Raw genomic sequence first — 19,311 nt, forward strand, 5'->3', positions numbered from 1 at the left:
ATAGATCATCAAACAACGGTGCAGGGGCTATCAGTGAGGCAGGGATGATCAGCAAGGATTTTGTGACAGGAGGGTGATTTCCCTCCCTGTGGCAAAACAACAAAATCTGTGAGGGTAAAAGTGGTACCTGTCACACAGCTCAGCCTTAATTAAGGTTTTGGCACGGTGTCACATGATGGGCTCAGAAGCAAAACCAAGAAAACCCAGTCGGGCTGAAATCATGAGCAAATCACAGCCAGCAATTTGCTGTCAGGCTGGAACGATCCATTAAAAGGCTCCTCTTGGCTCTGGGATGACGCAAAGTTTTAATTGCTGGTTTGGATGATGTATTAGACAATAAATTCACTGAGCTCACGGGGTGGTGAGCTGAGAGGATCTTAGAACAGGAGAATTCTGGGTGATTCCAGTAAATTTAAGTGGTAGGCTGAGAAAAGAGGGTGTAATTTAGGAAGGACAAGCACAAAGTTAATGTGGCACAGAGATGGGATGAGGGAATCTCCCTCGCAGCAATCTGGCAGGAAAAGAGGATGTGCTGGATCACAAGTTAAACACGTGGCAAACTTTGGGAAAAAAAATGTGAAACAGAGCCTTGTTGGAATTCTGCACTGGGAAAATCTTACACATTGCACTGGGAAATGTAAAGTGGTGTGTGGTGGGATGAGAACCTTCCAGACCCTCCAAATTGAAGGCTCGGACTGCTTTGCTCTTCCCACTTTATGTGTTGGGGTTCACACAGCAGCAAAGAGGATTTCGGATAGGATCAGAAGGAATTCCTGGCATCTAAAGGATGAAGAACTGGAAAACTGCCTCCAGAAGCAGCAGCTTTAGTACCATAATTAGGATTCATCAAAGCACGGAAAAACTCTGGTCTCAGCATCTCCTTTGTGTCTCCATGGGCTGGAGAATGAAGTAATTCCTGGTCATTCCCATTCCTGCTTCTCTCTGTCACCTTTCTGTCATTCCCACGTGGAGGTGGTTTCCTCCACCAGGGCAGAATTGGGGTGTTCAGGGTTGGCTTTGCTTTTTCACGGAATCGTGGAATGTTTTGGGTTGGAAGGGACCTAAAAGACCTCGGTCCAACCACTCTGGCCACAAGCAGGGACAGCTTCCACAAGATCAGATTGATCCAAGACAAAGATTGAACTTTTTTTGAAAAGTTTTTTTTTGAAATTTTTTGAAAACTTTTTTTGAAATTTTGAAGTCAAAAGTGACCCAAAGCTATTCCACTGATGTGGAAAGGACTTCCACGTAGGAATTTTCATTCCAAAGGATGTTCAGCTCCAGGGGTCCCAGGATTTCAGCCAACATTAAAGCCATGCCTAGGCAGAAGGTGGAGAGAGCTCTGCATAGGAATGATGCTTTTCCCATCTTCCAGCTGATTCCTTACTCAGGCAAGTCCTTAAATTCCACACAAGGAATTGGGAGTGCCAGGGGTACAATTTTCCTTGGTCCAGGAACAGGCGCTGGCTCTGTGCCCAGTGCTCACAACAGCTCACCTGGGACCTGCCTGCAGCTCCAGGATGCAGAATTAGATGTTAATCAGCAATTAGATAATGAGCAGACCCTGCTCCTGGGAATGAGAAACTCCCTTCTGCAGCCACAGGAAACTGGAGGAATAAAACTCCCTGCGGCATCTTCGGGGAGAAGAGAGAGGTTTGATAGTATAAAAATCTTGGAGAAAGTGGATTTTTGCGTTTCACACTCCTCCTTATGGATTTCACTGGATCACAAGCACCAGTTGTGGGTGTGCCCAGATCATCTGGCCCCTGTCACCGGTGCCACCAGCAGCCAAAAGATGAAAGGCCCGCAATTCTTCTCGTGACTTTAAGGCTGAGCACCAGGTGAGGGTAAAAGGTGAAAGGCAGGGCAAAAAAACCCCACCCAATTTTGGACTTGTTTTTTACAGCTTTTGGAGAGAGTGATGCTGTCTTTGCTCACTTTCTCTTTCGTTTTCCCCCTTTTAGGCGCAGTTCCTGAATATCCCAGCCCTTTTGTTTACTTTATCTCCGTGTTTTATGGCTCCCTGCTCTTCGTCCTCGGGAATTTCCCACCCAAGGTCAGCTTGTTCTTTCTCTGCTTTTGAATGAACACAGGCACGGTGCTCCACGGCAATCAGCAAATGCCTTTCCTTTTACCCCTTGCTCTGCTGGTTCTTCTGCTTCTTCCACACCCTGGAACATTCCCATTCCCATGTTTTTTACACCAAGTTTAACATTTCCACTACAAACCTCCGTAAGTTTATCACCTTGCTTACAGCTTCAGCATTTTTTTTTGTGCTGTCGCCTTGGAGCCTGGTGACTTCCTTGTCCATAGAAAACTGCGTTTTTTTGGTGGAAAGAATAAGGGAAATGACTGAAAAGCCTCTTCCCTCCCCAAAAAAAAACCCGGAGATGAGGTCCCTGTTGTGGGTGAGGAGGTGCCCAGGAAATTTTGCAGGCGGTCCAGAGCCTCTGATGGCACAAAAAAAAGGCCAAGACTGGGAAAAAAGGCTATGAAACGAGTCCAGAATTCACCCAGGAGATGGAATTAGGCCTGGAGACAGGGATAGACACTGTACAGTTAAGGATTAGTGCTGGAGAAGAGAATGATGGAATATCCTGAGTTGGAAGAGCAAAAAAGATCACCAATTCCAGCCCTAAAAGTCACAACCTGAGGCCAGAAACAGATGGAGACAAACCGCAGCACACGGCCAAGGTCCATGCAGGACATTGCTGGAGACAAGTGTTGTAAATGAAATTAGAATTTTGACAACTAGGTCTTTTGGGTTAATAGCAGTTTAATTAAAAATGAATACAATTTAGTAAATTGAATAGTAATTTGGTATAAAAAAATGCAGGTTAGTAAAAGAATATAATTTAGTAAAAAATTAAAATTTATATATATAATCTGCCAGTAATTATTATTAAAACATAAGCAAAACCAACCAGGGTACAGAGGGGGTTCCCCACCCTGCCTCACCTACAAAACAAAGCACTTCAAGCTAAACTTATATACTGTATGCTTATACATATTTATTAATGTTTCCCATAAATAAAATAAATTAAATAAAATAAATGTTTCCCATAAATAAATTAAATAATTAAAAAAAAAAATCCCATAAATGTTTCCCCCTGTTTCAGATTTTTCTGACTTTATGTCGCTTTTCTTCACGGCACAAGCCTCACTTGTTGTTAGGGGGTCTCCAGTCTTTTTTTGGTGGTCCTTTGGCGAAGGCTTCTCCTCTTCCTCCTTGTCCTTTGGATAACCTCAGAGGTTTGTGTGTGCATACTAAACATTGTGTTTTGTAAGTGTTATAGATACATTTTATATTGTTGGCTTTTCGCAAATATTAAAATGAATGTTATGTGTATAAGAATGAGAAATTTTGCTGTATTAATACAGTTTTCTTTATTTCTGTTATTGATGAAATTTAGAAATAGTGGCATAATACATATATGTTAGGCTATGGCATAGTATTAAAATAAAAACTGCTTTTGTTTGTATAACCCAAAGACTGAAAAAAAAAAAAAAAATAGCTAGAGAACTCCTGCATTTGTAAACTATCTTACCCAGATGAAGACAGCAGTGACCAGAACTCTGGGAGGAGGAATTTATTGCATTTCTGGTATCAGAGAATGGAAATCTCAATTTACAAGAGGATTGATCTATTGGGAAGGGGGCAAGAGAAAACTAAACAGAAGAACACCAAAGATCCTAAGAAGAATATATGAATATGTATGAGAATTTATGGATATGTAGTAGGGTTCTGTTTTTAAGGGACAATCCTTTGTCAGTGAGGTGTGCTCTCTTGGCTGAATGCAGAGACACCCGGCCCTATCTGTATATTTTACTTTATTTTTTTTTTCCTAATTGTTTTTTATTAAACTTTTAAATTCTATAAAAATTATGTGAACCTCGTTTTTCACACATATTCATACATTCTTCTTAGGATCTTCGGTGTTCTTCTGTTTAGTTTTCTCTTGCCCCCTTCCCAATAGATCAATCTTCTTGTAAATTGAGATTTACATTCTCTGATACCAGAAATGCAATAAATTCCTCCCCCCAGAGTTCTGGTCACTGCTGTCTTCATCTGGATAAGATAGTTTACAAATGCAGGAGTTCTCTAGCTATTTTTTTTTTTTTTTCAGTCTTTGGGTTATACAAACAAAAGCAGTTTTTATTTTAATACTATGCCATAGCCTAACATATACGTATTATACTACTATTTCTAAATTTCATCAATAACAGAAATAAAGAAAACTATATTAATACAACAAAATTTCTCATTCTTATACACATAACATTCATTTTAATATTTGCGAAAAGCCAACAATATAAAATGTATCTATAACAGTAAGTCTACTAATTAGTTTTATATTTACCGGTTTTCAGGCCCAATGCTTAAAGTCGTTCTAATTTTGTCCATCTCAAGGCCATTTTAGTCTTGTGACATCACTTATCTTCCAAACCACATCCTGTACTTCAATTTTAACATCTGCAAAAGGGTGCACCTGCCACATAACACTGATTCTTTTGGTTGCTTTTAATAATAATTAATAAATTATTAATAAATAATAAAATAAAATATATACTAATTTATTAATATTAATACTCATAAATAAAAATAAATTAATTAAATTATTAATAATTTAATAACAGTTACAATTTAGTTTGCACAAATCAATTCCATTTATTACACAAGGACACCTACAGGGCCTAAAGGCTTAGGCTTGAGCTTAAAGGGGGTTCCTGGAGCTCATGGGCCCAGCTGAGACTGCTCAGGGAAATTCAAGTTTTTGCCTGAGAAACACGCTCTTCTCAAAGAGTGTCGGGGGTTAGGTCTCCTTCCTTTTGTTCCTTCTCACCTGCAGAATTTCCCCCATTAGTTGCCGGGAAACCTGACTGCTGGAACTTGTTGGGTGCTTGAGAAGACAAAGAATTCGGCTGGGCCCAGAGGGAAGGGGGCAGCTAAAAGGGAGGGTGGGGGCAGCTGAGGACGGGCTCGTTTCTGCTTCAGGGCAGAACACACTTGGAGCTATTGTTGCTTGGGGAAAGGAATTCGCCATAACCCAGACAGAGCTTTTTCTTTTTTATTTTTCCTTTTTCTGTATTTTCTTCTTTTTTTCTTTTTCTCTTTTTTTTCTTTTTTCTTTTTCTCCTTTTTCTTTTCTTTTTTTTTTTTCTTTTCTTTCGTCTTTTCCTTATTTTTCTTATTTTTCTTCATTGTTTTCTTATTTTTCTTCTTTTTCTTTTCTTCTTTGTCTTTTCCTTCTTTTTCTTCTTTTCTTCATCTTTTTTTTTTTCTTTTTCTTTTCTTCCTCTTTTTCTTCCTTTTTTTCTTCCTTTTTTCTTCTTTCTTTTTCTTTCTTTTTCTTCTTTCTTTTTCTTCCTCTTTCTTTTTCTTCTTTTTTTTTCTTCTTTCTTTTTCTTCTTTCGTTTTCTTCTTTCTTCTTCTTCTTTATCTTCTTCTTTATCTTTGTCTTTTTCTTCATCTTCTTTTTCTTCTTTCTTCTTTGAATCCGTGTTTCTGTTTTGTTATTAATGCCATAGTTACAGTTGTTCGTTTGCCTTGTTATGCATATGAGTGTCAGGAAAATTAATCCACAAACACTAGAGATTGATGTCCAAAAAGGAGACAGAGGAGTGCTTTTACTTTATTTGAATAAAGGGAGAGGCCATGGGGCATTCCCCTGGAGTCTCTCCAATGTTTGGAGGATGCAGCCTCCTTTTTTTCCTAATTTCTTGGCCATGTCCCTCTCTCTTTCCCCACTGGCTGAGGTACTTGAGAGGCACAGACTTCCCGGAATGCCTGATACCTAAGATTTCCTTCTAATCTAACCCTTCCTCTTAATTCCTAATTCTTACAGAATTTATGCTTTTTCCCCATTCTTTCTTTCATCTTTCAATATCCAATTTCATTTATCAGCAAACCTACAGTTTGTAAAGGCAAATATCTTTTTTTCCATTCATCAATCAGTGGAATCCATCCCATTGTTTCTTTTATCTGCCAGTGCTAGTTTTATCTATCAGCAGACCCACAGCTTGTTTGTAAAGACAAATCTGTCATTCCATTCCTCTCGCTAGTAAAGAACTGCTGCTCCCATCCCCTTATCTTTGCCTGAGGGCCCCTTAATTTCAAAATTATAATAATTTGGAGGTGGGGGGGATCTACATTTTTCATTCCAAGGGAAGCTCCTGCCTGGAACTGTCATTCCAAACCAAGACAAAGAGTCACACTTGTTTTCCTGTCAAAAGCCTAAAACAAGCAGGGCTGAGGGTGAGTCACGCACAGACTTTGGGAGGAGGATGTGTGAATATTCCAACACCGGCTGAACATCACCAGACAGCAATCCACTTTCACCTTAGGCTCGGGGAGAGAAGGGAAAAGGAAATGTGGATGTCAGCCAGAAGTGAAAGTTCATCAGCCTGACAGCCAGATACTGACTGCAGGTTGTCGTTGGAGCAGGCAGATGAAGGTTTTATTCCTTTATCCATAAAAAATGTAATAAATGGTGTTATAAATGCAACGGCAAAATATGATTAATATAGACAGCGATTTATTATAAAACAATTTCAATCACAAACGGGAGAAAAAACCACAATAAAACAGATCAGCGCAGCGCTGGGTGGACAGGGGTCTATACCCAGAGGTACAGATTTACCCAAATCCACACGGAGGGTAGAATGTCCAGGGTTTTTATAGGGATTTTGTGTCCTGGGGCTAAACTCCAAGCATTCACTGTTTAACAAAGCGTCTTGATAGTTGGTTGAATGGATTTCCTGGAACCGAACTGAATCAATAGACAGTGGGGCAGAGTCTCCTCATATGTAAAAAGGTCTTGGGTGTTCCTTGATTTCATCCTGGTTTGGGCCATCAGGACAGAGTGGTTGGCTCCGGTGTTGGAGCCGAAGAATATCTCGGCTGGGCTTTTTTCTTTGTCCAGCCTGATGGCCCGTGTTCTGCTTATTCTTTCAGGTTGATGGGCGCCGGCTAGGATCGTTATCCCGGTGCCGGCTAGAATTGTTATCTCTAAAATGGATGTTTGCGGCTGGACCTAGGGAGGAATCCTTGGCCACACTATATTTTATATTCTCTCATGTTATTATAACTACAGATATATTTATTTAGGTCTTTACGAATTTTTATTCATAACTACATTTATTACAATGGCATGGCCCAAATATCTGGTTAACCTTGATTCCAGGAATTTTCAGGAATCTCAGTAGCCCCCTGAGAGAAATCCCAGGTGTTTCCCCACAGGGTGCAGCAGAGGTGGCAGAGGACAGTGACCTGTTTGACACCACAGACAGCAAAGAGCTGCAGCTTGGTTTGCCCTTGGAAAATCTACATCCAGAGCATCCTTGGATGCTCCAAACGTGATCCTGAGGGTCTTCTGGACAACTTTGATCCGCAGAGATCAGGAGGAACTTCAGGAGGAGGAAGGGTGGGATGATGAGGAAGGGCTGGGATATGGAGCCTCTCATTCAGCCAGGTGCAGGAGGATGGTGTGAGCAGCAATTCCAGGGATCCCTGGTGATTCCCAGCTCCAGCATTCCATGGAGTGTCGAGGAGGACCTTCATGCCCAGACTATGTTGCAGCAAAGAGCTCTGGACAAAGAGAATTTTGGGGATGAGAGGAAGCAGCAAAGACGGAGATCCTGGGTTCCTGCTCCCTCACGTCCTCCCAGTCCTCTCCTGAACTGATTCTCCACATTTAGGACTCTCCCCCAGAGCAGTTCCAACCTTCCCTGGAAGAAATCTGAACAATTCCCAGCTCCAGAGCATGATGCAATTACTGAGAAAAGAAAGGACTCTGCCCCCTTCCTGTGCCACCGGAGGAAAGTGGTTTGAGCAGTTCTGCTCCACTAACAGGGGGAAACGTCTCATTTGCAAATTCCTCTGGAGTTTTGGTGCCTCACGTGCACAGCCAAGCCCAGGAAGTCTCACACAAGCCCTGAAACAGAGGTGTGGTGGGGAAGGAACCTCTCTGTGTCCCACCCGGCTCCATAGAAGCTGAGCAAGCTTTCACTGACCCTGAATTTCAAGCTGTTTTCAAGCATTTTTTCATCAAGTGCCTGTTCAACATCAAACCCTTACAAGGCCTAGTTATTCTAGGTTTAATTTCTGCACCATCTCTGCTGCCCCAGCCCATCAAGGGACCTGTCACAATCATCATTTCCTAATTTTAACTGTACCCATTCCTCCCCAGCGTGCCACAACCATGGAATATTTACCCTAGCACCAGTTTGCCCTCTGATCCAGCCACTTCCTTATCTCCTTCTTCCTCAAGTGTGTTTTTGCAGCTGTCTCCACCTTTTCCCAGCACAGGCCACATTCCTGGTGCTGGACTCTACCCCTGCTGCCTCTCTTGCTTCACCCTTCTTTTTTGTGAAGAAGTATTTTTTGGCCTTGCACTCACAATATGAAGCCAGTGGTTCAATAAAGTCCTCCAGGGACCTCCAAACTTGCAAGAAGAGGCTGGAGCACTCAGGACAGTGTGGGCTGGACTAGAACAGAAATCTCTGAGAGCAGAGTTGCTGTGTTGAGCTCTGCAGTCTGTCCCACACAGCAGCCTTGGGGAAGGAGGTGGGAGATGAGCTTAGGCCATAGAATATGAAATATCCTGAGCTGGAAGGGACCCAAAAGGATCATCGAGTTTTCAGAAGGCCTTCCTTCCTTACCTGGTGTAGTTCTCACCACAGAAAACTGGTCCCTGGTGGCTCTGGTCACATCTTCCTTTTGCAGCATCCTGTCATTAGTGCTGTTCCCGCCCAGCCATTCCAGCAGTATCGGGATGACTCCAGATCCCGTGCTGGGCTGTGACCTCTGTGGCTCTTGGGTCGTCTCTCTTCCTTCTTATCAGCAGACAGGCCCTCTCCAGGAAGAACATGGGGCTGTTAAATTTAAGTGTGGGAAGCTGTAGATCCTTGTACTCTTGGGAATGAGGAGAGTGTATCATAAAATCCCAAATCTGGGTTGGAAAAGACATTAAAGATCCCCCAGCTCCAGCCCCCTGCTGTGGGCAGGGATACCTTCCACTATCCCTGGTTGCTCCAAGCCCCATCCAACCTTGCCTGGAACATTTTCAGGCACCCAGAGCTTCTCTGGACACCCTGTGCCAGGGCCTCCCCACCCTCACAGGGAAGAATTTCTTCCCAATATCCAACCAAAATCTGCTTCATTGGCTTGTATGAAACAGGGTTTTTGTAAATGTGTCTGAATTACATTTCCTCTAGTTACCACAAAGCTGAAACTTCCCATTTTTTGAGTATTTGGTTTGTCCCAGAAGCCTGCTCCAGTGGAAGATATGAGACCACACAAACTTCTCAGAAGTCAGTTCCTGCTAGAATACCTGGCAGTGACAAATAAAACTGAGCCACAGGAAAGAAAAAGGAAGCAGGGGTTTGCAGGCATGGGTTTGCTTCCCAAGCAGAGTACTCTGAATACCGCCGACAAGACAGGAGCTGGAATTTCTCCTGACAGATGCATTTGCCGAGAAATGCTGACTCTGCAGAATTAAACCCATCTGTGGCACAGAGTTTGTCAAGCCTGCTTGTTTCCTGTTGGCTCACCAGCCTTATCCTCCATTCCCAGGCTTTCCTGACAGCCAGTTTCACAGGGGCCCTTCCCCACTGCCCCTCCTGCAGCTCATTTCCTAGAGGATTTAGTTATTTCCACGGGACCTACTGAATTTGGGACACTCCAACATCAGGGGACTTATTTACAGTCAAGACTCATCCTGCCAAGCAGCCCAGGCTGTCCCATGCCACCCCAGCTGCTGGGCTCTTTGAGCTTCGCAATCCTGTATGTCTAATCCAATTTAGGTTCTGGTCAACAGATGGGAGAGTTGGTTCTTTATGTGCTTGGATCTTGAGTGGGGGCTGTGCGTGCAGAGGGGTCAGACCTGAGGAGGGGGTGTTGCATGCAGGGACAATTTCTGTATTCGGGGGAGCCTCGCCTGCAGGAGATCCATGCAGGGAGCCCTGGATACAGGGAATGTGTGTGTACAGGGTCGTTTGGAAGGTGTGGAGGAGGATGTGTGTGCGCTCAGGGCATCTGTGAGAGGAGAAGCACGGAGGAGGGAAGGGAAGCAGGAAATCAGCAGGTCCTGTGGGTAGAGGGAGTCAAGAGAATCACGGAATTCCAGAATAACCTGAATTGGACTTGGATGAGTTGCGTCCAGCACAGAACCCCCTACTCCCGTCTCTTCCTCCAGGGAAACAGAGGGGACCCGAAAGGGGGCTGGAAAAAGCCTCTTGGGGCACGGCTAGGGGAAAGCTGGCTCTGTTCCCCCTCGGCCAGCCGCTGCCATGCCGACACGTTCTTCCCAGCGCCCCTTTCCCGGCCCCGGTTCTCCCTAGCGGGGAAACGAAACCAGGCGTGGCCGGGGAGGCGGAGGGGGGAGGCGGCGTGGGGGCCGGGCCCGGCCCGCGGGGCGGAGCCACCGCCCTTTCCCCACCCCCGGCGCCCGGCCCTGCCGCCAGCCCTGAGCTCCTCCAGCTGCCCTGCGCATTTCTCCGACCACGTCGTCCGCACCATGAAGGCGCTCCTGCTCGCTGTGCTGGCCGCGGTGCTGTGCGTGGAGAGGGGTAAGGGAAAGGGATGCCCCCACCACCCTCGCTTCCCCCGCAGGTCCCCCGGTCCCTCGCCAGCCCTGCGTTAGAGAACTAATTGGGGGCTGGGGGAGTGATGCGTGTGGCAGGGTAGGCTGTGGAAGTTGGAGGTTTGTAGGGGATATAAGGGTTGAAAAGGGGTTTTGGGCACAGCGCTGAGCCGCGTTATGGTTCGGAGCGGGATGCGGGGGTGTCTCCAAGACCTGCCTCGCAGCAGTGTCCTCCTGAAGCAGGAACTTCGGGGTTTCCCCGCCTGTATGAATAGGTGAGCATCTCCGGCTGTGCGGGTGGATATCCTGGAGCTTTTCCCAGTTGCAGCTCGAACAAAGGAGCAGGGCCGGCTCCGCTCCTCTTTTTCGGCGCAGCCAGCCGGGATAACGGCGCTGGGATGGGCTGAGATGCAGCCGAGAGGAAGGAGGGTGGAGGGGAGAGGCAGCCCAGCCCCGGCAATGGCTGATGGAGCAAAGTCAGGGCAGAGCCACGGGTGATTCTGGCTCCTGCTGCCCCCTCCGAGCATCCTTCGGGGCCGCCTGCGGTGGCCGGTGCGGGGCGCGATGACCCCAAAGGGACAAAGCCCCGTGGGGCCGCCGAGAACGCGGTTCCTGTTGCTGCGTGTGTTAAACTGCCAAGTTGCCCAAGTCACAGGGCCTGCCACCCCCTCCTTCCCCATCCACCCCATTCCTCACTATCCAAACTCCTCGGGGCCGTGCAAAACCGCGTATTGTTCCCATATGTCGCTGCTTGGAGAAGCCAAACAAAGAGCGAAGGGGAGAGTTCTGAGCTCTCCCAGCCCCTGCTCAGCACGCAGGGTCCCTTCTTGTTTTCTGGGGGCACCGCTGGGATGAAAGTGGCTGTTTGCTGCCCTTGCCATTCCCCCTTCCCAGCGGGATCCGGGAAGCAGCTGGCAATTGTAGCCTTGAGTCTCGGGCAGAGACTTGTGCTGGCTTGTGCTCAGTTCCAGCACAAGCTGGATGGGCGGGCCAGGCCAAGGCAGTTAAGGGTTTCATCCCCCCCACCCCCCCAAAAAAACAACAAACCGCAACCCGTTCAGCTTTAAAAGTAAGTTTTAATCCAGGCAGAAAGGTTTGCTGCAGGTGGTTTTATCCCCAAACACTTCCAGCATGTCCGGGGGGGATTTCACAGAATAGCTTTACCCCCTGCTCAAAGATCGAGCCTGTGGATCTTGATAAGGATTTTGCCTAAGAGAATGGAAAAGCAGCATCGGGGCTTGAATGGAAAAGCTGCCAAAGCAACAACAGCATTTTCCTGGTGCTGCCGAGCTCTCTAGAGTGGGCTTTTAAAGGCGTTTTTTTCCCCTGTCTTTGCAGAAATTATTCAACCCCTTATCTGAAGGAATTCCCCCAAATACCCTGCTCTGTTTTGGAAGCTCTTTGTTCCTCCGAGAAGCCAAGCAGCAAACAAATAAACACATTAATTCTTCCACAGGTGCAAACGAGGCTTTTCTTTTGCATTGTTCAGCCTTGGGGTTGTTTTCCCCCCTTTTTTTTTTTTTCTTTTCTTGTAACCTTGAGCTCCAACTCTTTTCTCCATCCACAGCTGCATGAAATTAATTCTGCCACCCCTCTTGTGCCGTTTGTCTTAATCACTCATCCTGTTTAACCTCTCGTAACTCTGCAGTGGGTGGTTTTTGGGGGGCAGAAAGTGAATATTTCCTTTCTTAAACTCTGCCTCTCGTGGAAGGATATTTTCTGGTAAGATGGGGGGTAATGGGTAGGTGTGACAATGACAAACATGGGGACAGGTAGGAGATGCAGTGGCAGGAGCAGGGATTGAGTCACGTGGCGGAGAATTTCATGCCCAACAGCACTTTCATGTCATGTCCAAAGACTTCTGGTGTGTTTGCTCCTGGAACCTTTAATGAACAGCATTGCACCACTCGTGCCTTCGATGCAGCGAGCAATTACAGATGGGGACATCTGTCCTGCCAGAATGCCCACAGGAAGCCTGTAATCCACTTCATTCCTGATCGCTGAAGATTCCTGGGATGAGTCAGTTTGCCTCCTCGGGGTGGTTGGGAGGTGAAGAGTTTGGGACAGACTTGGGAGCAGAGCTGGGCTTCGCTCCGAGGTCCCACATAGAGTTGGGGAGCGAGGGGCAGTGACTCAGTGGCTGGTCCCGTCCTCCTCCCCGTCTCCTAAATGCAGAGATCCACTGTGGAGTCTCTCCTGGAGGTTTTGACTCAGCTGGTGGCCCTGTCATCCCGGTGCTGTGGGTTGTGGTGGCTGCCTTGGTGTGCTCAGGTAACCCTGTAAGATCAGGGTAAGGATCCTCGGAGGATGCGTGAGCCAGTCCAGGAAATTCCTGCTTGGGGGGTTGTGGTGTTGGCTTCCACTCCAAAGCAGAGATTTGGCTGCTCTGCTGTGACATTCAGGATCTCCCACTAACCTACTTTAATCTGTTTCTCTGAGATTGTATTTTGTTTTCTTTCCCCTCCTCAGCTGTGGCTGCTCAAAAGTCACTCCTCTGAGAGCGATTGTTATTTTTTCCCCTCTTTTTTCTTGTAGAAACCTTTTATTTTCCTGAGAGAAACAGGAATGAGAAGAACCTTGAGATGTGCAGTCCTATGGCAGAGCGGGACAGATGCTGAGCAATATTTGTCCAAAAAAGAATCGTTCAAAATACCCATGTCAGGAACTGCTGAGCCTCAGGGAGCTCTCCCAGGGCTTCACTTCCTTAGGAAAATAGTCCAAGGGGGAAGAAAGAAAGCAAGAAAGCTGGAGAAGGCTTTTTTTACAGGGATAGGACGAGCAGGAATGGCTTCAAACTGAAAGAGAGTAGGTTTAGGTTGGATATTGGGAAGGAATTCTTCCCTGTGAGGGTGGGGAGGCCCTGGCACAGGTTTACCAGAGAAGCTGTGGCTGCCCTTGGATCCCTGGAAGTGTCCAAGACCAGGTTGGAGGGAGCTTGGAGCAACCTGGAAGAGTGGAAGGTGTCCATGCCCATGGCAGGGAGTGGAACTGAACAATCCTGGAACTCCCAACCCAAACCATTCCATGATTCTTTGATTTGTAGCTGGAGGAGGTGGGAGCAGGGATGGGGCTGCCTCACACTTCCCACCCTGAATCAGCCCCTGCTCTGTTCTGCATCCTGTAAATACAGAAAGGGAAAGGCAGTGCCTCGTGGAAGGGCTGCCTGGGAGCTCCAAAATCCCGAGTCCATGGAACATTGGGAACAGGCCTGATCTGTCTGCATATGTAGGTCAGCAACTGCAGCGTGGATGCGATGCTCTTGTATGTAAAACACAGAGATCAAAGTGCCCGTGGCCCTGCTGAGTCTCTGGTCCAGGCTGTCCCCACAACCATTTCCCACCCCAAATGCTGTTTTCCTGCTCTTTGTGTAGGATAGGAGCCAGCTAATCCATCCTGCTGCTGTAGGATAAGCCATGAATGGCCTCAGGTTGCTCCAGGGGAGGTTTAGCTTGGAAATGAGGAAAAATTTCTTCACTGGTCAAATTTTGGAGCAGTGGTGGAATCACCATCCCTGGGAGTGTTCAGAAAATTGTGCAGCTGAGTTGCCTAAAGATTTGGTTTAGTTGTGAATTTGGCAGTGCTGGGTTAATGGTTGGGTTCAAAGATCTTAGAGGTCTTTTCCTGAAATGATTCCCTGATTCCAGAATTTTAGGGGACCTGACAGTCTTGCAGGTCTTGAGCTTTCTGCAGCTGAAAAATCATTTCCACCACATGCTCCGGCTCAAACATGGCCTGATCTTGGTGCCCAAAGTCAGGTCATATAAAATTTGAACCCGTGATCACACCTGGAGCGTTTCCCATCAGTGTCACAGAATCATAAAATCAGAATGGTTTCGCTTGGGAGGGACCTAAAGATCACCCAGTTCCAACCCCACTGTCCCAGGCAGGGGCACCATGTCTGTGGTGGCTGAGCTGAACAAGCCCAAACCTCAAAAATTCACCCTCTGGAGTTTGGTTTCAAGTTGGCAGCTGTATCTCGGACACATTCTTGGTGCAAACAGGGTGGTGACAGAAGGTGCCAGGCTGTGGTTGTATCAGCTTTAGCTGATAAAAGATTGAAATGCCTTCCTGAGGCTTGAACCCTTTGCTTGGCCAGTTTTTTTTTGGGGGGGGGGGGAAAAAAAAAATCCCCTATTTCAGGTTGACAAAACTGAAAGTGTGGCTGTGGGCAGACGCGAGACGTCCCGTGGGACAGAGGTGGGGACCTCCAAGTGAGGACATCTTCCCACCAGCCCCTAAACGAGCTTTGCCTTTCTCTTGCAGCCCACACACTCATCTGCTTTTCCTGCTCGGATGCCTCCTCCAACTGGGCCTGCCTGAAGCCTGTCAAGTGTGGAGAGAATGAAAACCACTGCGTGACGACGTATGTCGGAGTGGGACTCGGTGAGTGGTGACAGCACCTCCTCCTGCCCCTCTTGGCTTCTCTCCTGGGTCACCTGCTGAGCTGCAGCCAGGCTTTGCCGCCTTCTGGCTGGGGGAAAAAAAGGGAAAGTTCTGCTTAGCAACTGCGTGTCGGACCATCCCACAGGAATTCTTAGGAGGGACGCGCTGCCAGGAGGAGTCACGTTAAAGCCCACGTGCCTGCACCGATGCCCGCGAGTCCGGGGGGAATTTCAGGCTGGGGGCGGGGAGTTTGCTGATGAATAAGTGAAAGCGTGGAGGATGCTGCAGGCTCCTTGTGTGGGAAGCTCCAGGGTTGCTATTCCTGCTGATTTTTTTGCCTCCTGTTTGGGTTCTTCGTCCCCGAGTCCCACCTTTGCTTCACTTTCCGTGGACGAGGCAGGAAGGGAGGGTTGCGGTTTTCCTTCCTGAGTGCCTGGAGAGATTTGGGGAGTTCTGTCCTTCCCAGCTGCTGCTCCAAGGGAGGCAGGATGCTCTGGCAGATCTTCTGGCGCCTTTGCAGGAACCAGAGCCCATCCTGGCTCTCCCTGGCAGGGAGAGGAGGGGGAATTTCATGCCCGAGTCTGCAGCGTGGGTGGGTCAGATGTGCACAAACAGAGACTGGGAGCTTTTATAAACTTCCCTTCATAGCCCAGTGCTAATGGTTTCCTCTTTCCTGCCTCTTAATGTGGGCTGTGCCTCTCTGGAAATGCAGACTTGGCTCCCAAGTGTCTCCCCAGTGCTCCCTGTCTCCCTTGAGGAGCCCCAGAGCGAAGCTCAAGAGGGATTTTTGGGATTCCTCACCGGAGCTGTTGCAGCTGAACGTTGGCCGATCCAAAGGGTCCCTGGGGAGTTGTGTGGTCTCCGGGGTGTTTGTGGGAGCTTATCATGGGTGATAAGATGGGCTGGCTGGCATTCCTGTCTCTGAGAACCACTTCATCCCCTCTGGAGCACTTCATCCTCCCTGTGCTGCCCCGGCTCTTCCAGCGCTGAAATCCTTTGGCAGAGCAGGTGATCAGAAACCCAAAAAAAAACAAACATGCTAAACCTGTCTCTTTTCCTTCCTCTCCACCCCACCCCAAATCCAGGCGGCAAATCCGGCCAGTCCATCTCGAAGGGATGCTCTCCCATCTGCCCCAGCGCCGGGATCAACCTGGGAATAGCGGCCGCCTCCGTTTACTGCTGCGACTCCTTCCTCTGCAACATCAGCGGTTCCAGCAGCGTCCGAGCCAGTTACGCCATCCTGGCCTTGGGAATTCTCGTCAGCTTCATCTACGTCCTCCAGGCTCGCCAGTGATGGGGCTGCCCGAGGAAGAGCCGCCTCCCACGGGTCTCGTTAGCCAATATCTTCTCTGTTGCTGTCTGCAAGGAGATCCTCTACTTCTCAGCAGGCTTCCAAGGTGATTGTTTCCCAGACTTTTTGCTCTTCCAAGAATTGGAGACCTGAGCGGTTTGGTCAAGCTGTTCTCCTCCTGTGGACGTCTCCCACTGCACTCTCGCTCCTCCTTGGCCAAGGTGGATAATTTTTGAAGGTTTCTGCTTTTTCTACCTATTAATAATCTACCCACCCCCCCCCCCCCTCATTTCTAAGGTTGTTTAACCAGGCTGGGACTCGCTGAGAACAAATTCACCCCAAGCACCACCAGGTCTGCTCCAGCACATGGGTGGCACAGGCAGTGGGAATGCAGGATCCAAGGGGAGACACATTCCTGGCCCCTCACAGCTGCAGTCTCTTTTTATAAAATAGTCTCGTTTCTTCTGATCCTGGGCTGACTTTTCTGGAAAACCAATGCCATGTACCTTGTCCTTCCAAGTTCTGTAAGTGCCAGACCTGAATAAACTTGCTCCTGTTGTTACCTGAGATGGGACGTGTGTGTGTTTCCTTGCTCCAGGGATTAGGAACTCTCTGATGGAAAATCCCAAAATTGTACCCAGCATGAGGGTCCCTCACCCTCTAGAGCAGCTTTTGGGTGCTTCATCTCCACATCCTTTCCAGCTGTGAGCAGCAAATCCATCTCCTCCCTGTTGCTGTCCTTCCTGATAAAAAACCTCTGGGCCAGCTTGTTCCACCTCCCTCGGGAATGACTTTTTCCAGGTGCATTTTAGTGATAAATCCCAGGTTTTTGGGGTCTGAATCAACTCTAACGGAGCAATTACCCTGGCAGCAGGACTCTGAAGTGAATCTGCATTTTTATAAAGACTTTGTGCCTCAGTTTCCCCACTCTGGACTTGTCATGGTGACCACCACAATGGCGGTACCTGAACGACCATGGGCAACAGGTCTGAGAAATTCGGTGAAGTCAGAGGAGAAGATGTCAATACCCAGATCTTTAGGTCCAACTTTCAAAGCCTGATGGTGCCCATGGACTACTGGAGGTGACTTCACCACCCAACCTTCCACATCTGCTGTTCCCTCAGCTCCCAGGACCTTCCCGGGTGTTTTGGCAGGTTTTTCCCCAGAAGTTCTCATCTGTCCCACAGGAGATGTGTCCTCCTGCCCTCTCTGTGTCATCTGTCCTGCCTACTCTGCTTGCCTGTGGACCTGCTCGACACAAGCCAAGCCAAAATTCAGCCTTAAACTGCCGAATTCAAGCTTTTTGTCGCTTCCACTGATTGATCAGAGGTGCACTGGGCTTTTTTCTTTTTCTAGCAGCAAAACCCAGGTGTTGGCGCATTTTAGCCATGCCTTGTACCTGCTTCTCATATTCTGTGTCAAAACCCAAACAAAAGCTCCACAAACCTTCAGTTCCACCTCTGTCCTCTCTTCAAGGAGTGATAAATGAAAGGTGGTTGCAGTTGTACGGAAATACTGGTAACAAAAGTGGTTTTATGGTTTTTTTTCCCCCCTCCCTTCTCCCCCTCTTTTAATTAAAGTGACACAGATGTTAATGACAGCTTTTCCAACAGGAGGGATGGGTCAGTGGGCTGTGATCTGCAATTTACTGGTTAATTTGGGAAGAATGCATCACTTGTGTTGGTCCTTGGATGTGCCTTCCTTTGGATAATGCATCCTCCTGGGACCTTGGGGCCTGAGGTGCCCCACAAACCTCTTCTATGCACGTGAGAGCACAGGGAAAACTGGGGGAAAACTTCCTAAACTGAGATGAATACTCCCCAGCTTCCCTATGCCTCAGCCTTCCTCCCAAAAGGGTTCAAAACCTCGTTTTTTGGGTTCATTTGTCCCTCAGCACTTGCTGTGACACTGAGGTGGCACCCAGAGCATTCTACATTGAATTTAAGGGGCTCTGTCTTTTCTGGCCACCTGGAAAAAGGTTTTGGGGTTGGTTTGGGACTCGGATTACCTTTAGCAAAGAGCTGAACTTCAAAGCCATCAGCTGTGTCCTGATGTCCATCCATGCTTTTGTGACAAACCTGACGATGACACATGGAACAACCCCATGGGCTGAAGACATGGTTGTCACCTCCAAGGGCCATTCCCTTCCTTTCTCGGCATTCCTTGGCCAGTGCCAAGGATTTGGTTGTGCCAGGGAGCAAAGGCTCATGGGAGGAGCATCCAGAGGCTGCTTATCCCAATTTATAACAAATTGTATTAATGGAATTGCCAGGGGAATGAGCTGAGGGTTGGTTGGATAAATTTCGCATGGAGATTTGTTTTTCGCTCTCATTTTTGTCTCTTCCTTCCCATGTGCTCTAATCTAGAATATGGAAAAAGAGATATTTTCAGTATTTCCTTTCCTGGCAGATATTTCTTGGATATCTTGGATATCATGTGTGTTTGAGAGAGGGAGGGGAGTGACAGCTCGTCACAGCTGAATCCCGAGCACTTTCTAATCAGTCATGTCAGCTCTCACTTTTCCTGGTCCTACTCTAGGTTTAGTTTCTGCCCCCAAATCCCCAGAATGATAAATCCGGTGAGAACCTCGTCTGTTGTAAAACCCAGGCCTAAAAATGGGCAGGTGAAGTAATGAAAACCATTAATGAGACAATAAATAAGAAAAACATGGGGTTTGTGAAGTGTTCAGACTGGTGGGTTGTTAAACCAAATGCTGGATTTGGAATTTGAGGGCCGTGGTGGGAGAGCCCTGAAGTGCTTTGGGTGTGTTTCTGTGGATTGTGGAATTAAGAGGTCAAAATCTGAGCAGAAAACTCAGATATTCACCTGTTCTGATAAGAGAGGTTATGAGGGGAGGAGGTTTGGCTCCCTAGAAGCATAAAATACCCTGGGAGAGTTTTTACTGGAAATTTAGAGCTAAAGTGAAATACCTGCCCACTTTGGAGCGTGTTCCTGAGAAAATGGTTTCAGTGCTTCCATCCTGAGAATGGCTGTAATTCACCAGCAGCTGCTGCCATCTCCCACTACCCCACCAAGGGCTCGGATTTTTGTGGA

General features: G+C 47.5%; 1 protein-coding gene and 2 long non-coding RNA genes across 3 annotated transcripts; 2 read left to right on the forward strand and 1 right to left on the reverse strand.

Annotated features, from left to right (window-relative positions):
- Positions 1-1,257: 1,257 nt before the first annotated feature.
- Positions 1,258-3,054, forward strand: LOC147655251 (uncharacterized). The gene is made up of 3 exons (XR_015283105.1): positions 1,258-1,841; positions 1,965-2,056; positions 2,437-3,054. It is a non-coding gene; the product is annotated as an uncharacterized LOC147655251 (long non-coding RNA).
- A 3,465-nt stretch (positions 3,055-6,519) lies between these two features.
- Positions 6,520-9,172, reverse strand: LOC147655252 (uncharacterized). The gene is made up of 2 exons (XR_015283113.1): positions 8,662-9,172; positions 6,520-7,588 (listed from the first exon to the last, which is right to left on the reverse strand). It is a non-coding gene; the product is annotated as an uncharacterized LOC147655252 (long non-coding RNA).
- Positions 9,173-10,418: 1,246 nt separating this feature from the next.
- On the forward strand, positions 10,419-16,824 carry LY6E (lymphocyte antigen 6 family member E). Its single transcript, XM_086876856.1, has 3 exons — positions 10,419-10,569; positions 14,847-14,966; positions 16,052-16,824. The coding sequence occupies exons 1-3, from the start codon at positions 10,518-10,520 to the stop codon at positions 16,258-16,260; spliced, it is 381 nt and encodes a 126-aa protein (XP_086732982.1). The 5' UTR covers positions 10,419-10,517; the 3' UTR covers positions 16,261-16,824.
- The last annotated feature ends 2,487 nt before the right edge of the window (positions 16,825-19,311 follow it).

The sequence above is a fragment of the Cyanistes caeruleus genome, chromosome 1, assembly GCF_971803275.1.
Source record: "Cyanistes caeruleus chromosome 1, bCyaCae1.hap1.1, whole genome shotgun sequence".
Classification (NCBI taxonomy): Eukaryota; Metazoa; Chordata; class Aves; order Passeriformes; family Paridae; genus Cyanistes; species Cyanistes caeruleus.

Bases quoted from the DNA above. Each gene is read 5' to 3' on its own strand.
- LY6E (XM_086876856.1), top strand. From the start codon at position 10,518: ATGAAGGCGCTCCTGCTCGCTGTGCTGGCCGCGGTGCTGTGCGTGGAG. The intron at 10,570-14,846 runs GTAAGGGAAAGG...TTTCTCTTGCAG, and splicing joins GGTGCTGTGCGTGGAGAGGG to CCCACACACTCATCTGCTTT. The intron at 14,967-16,051 runs GTGAGTGGTGAC...CCCCAAATCCAG, and splicing joins GTATGTCGGAGTGGGACTCG to GCGGCAAATCCGGCCAGTCC.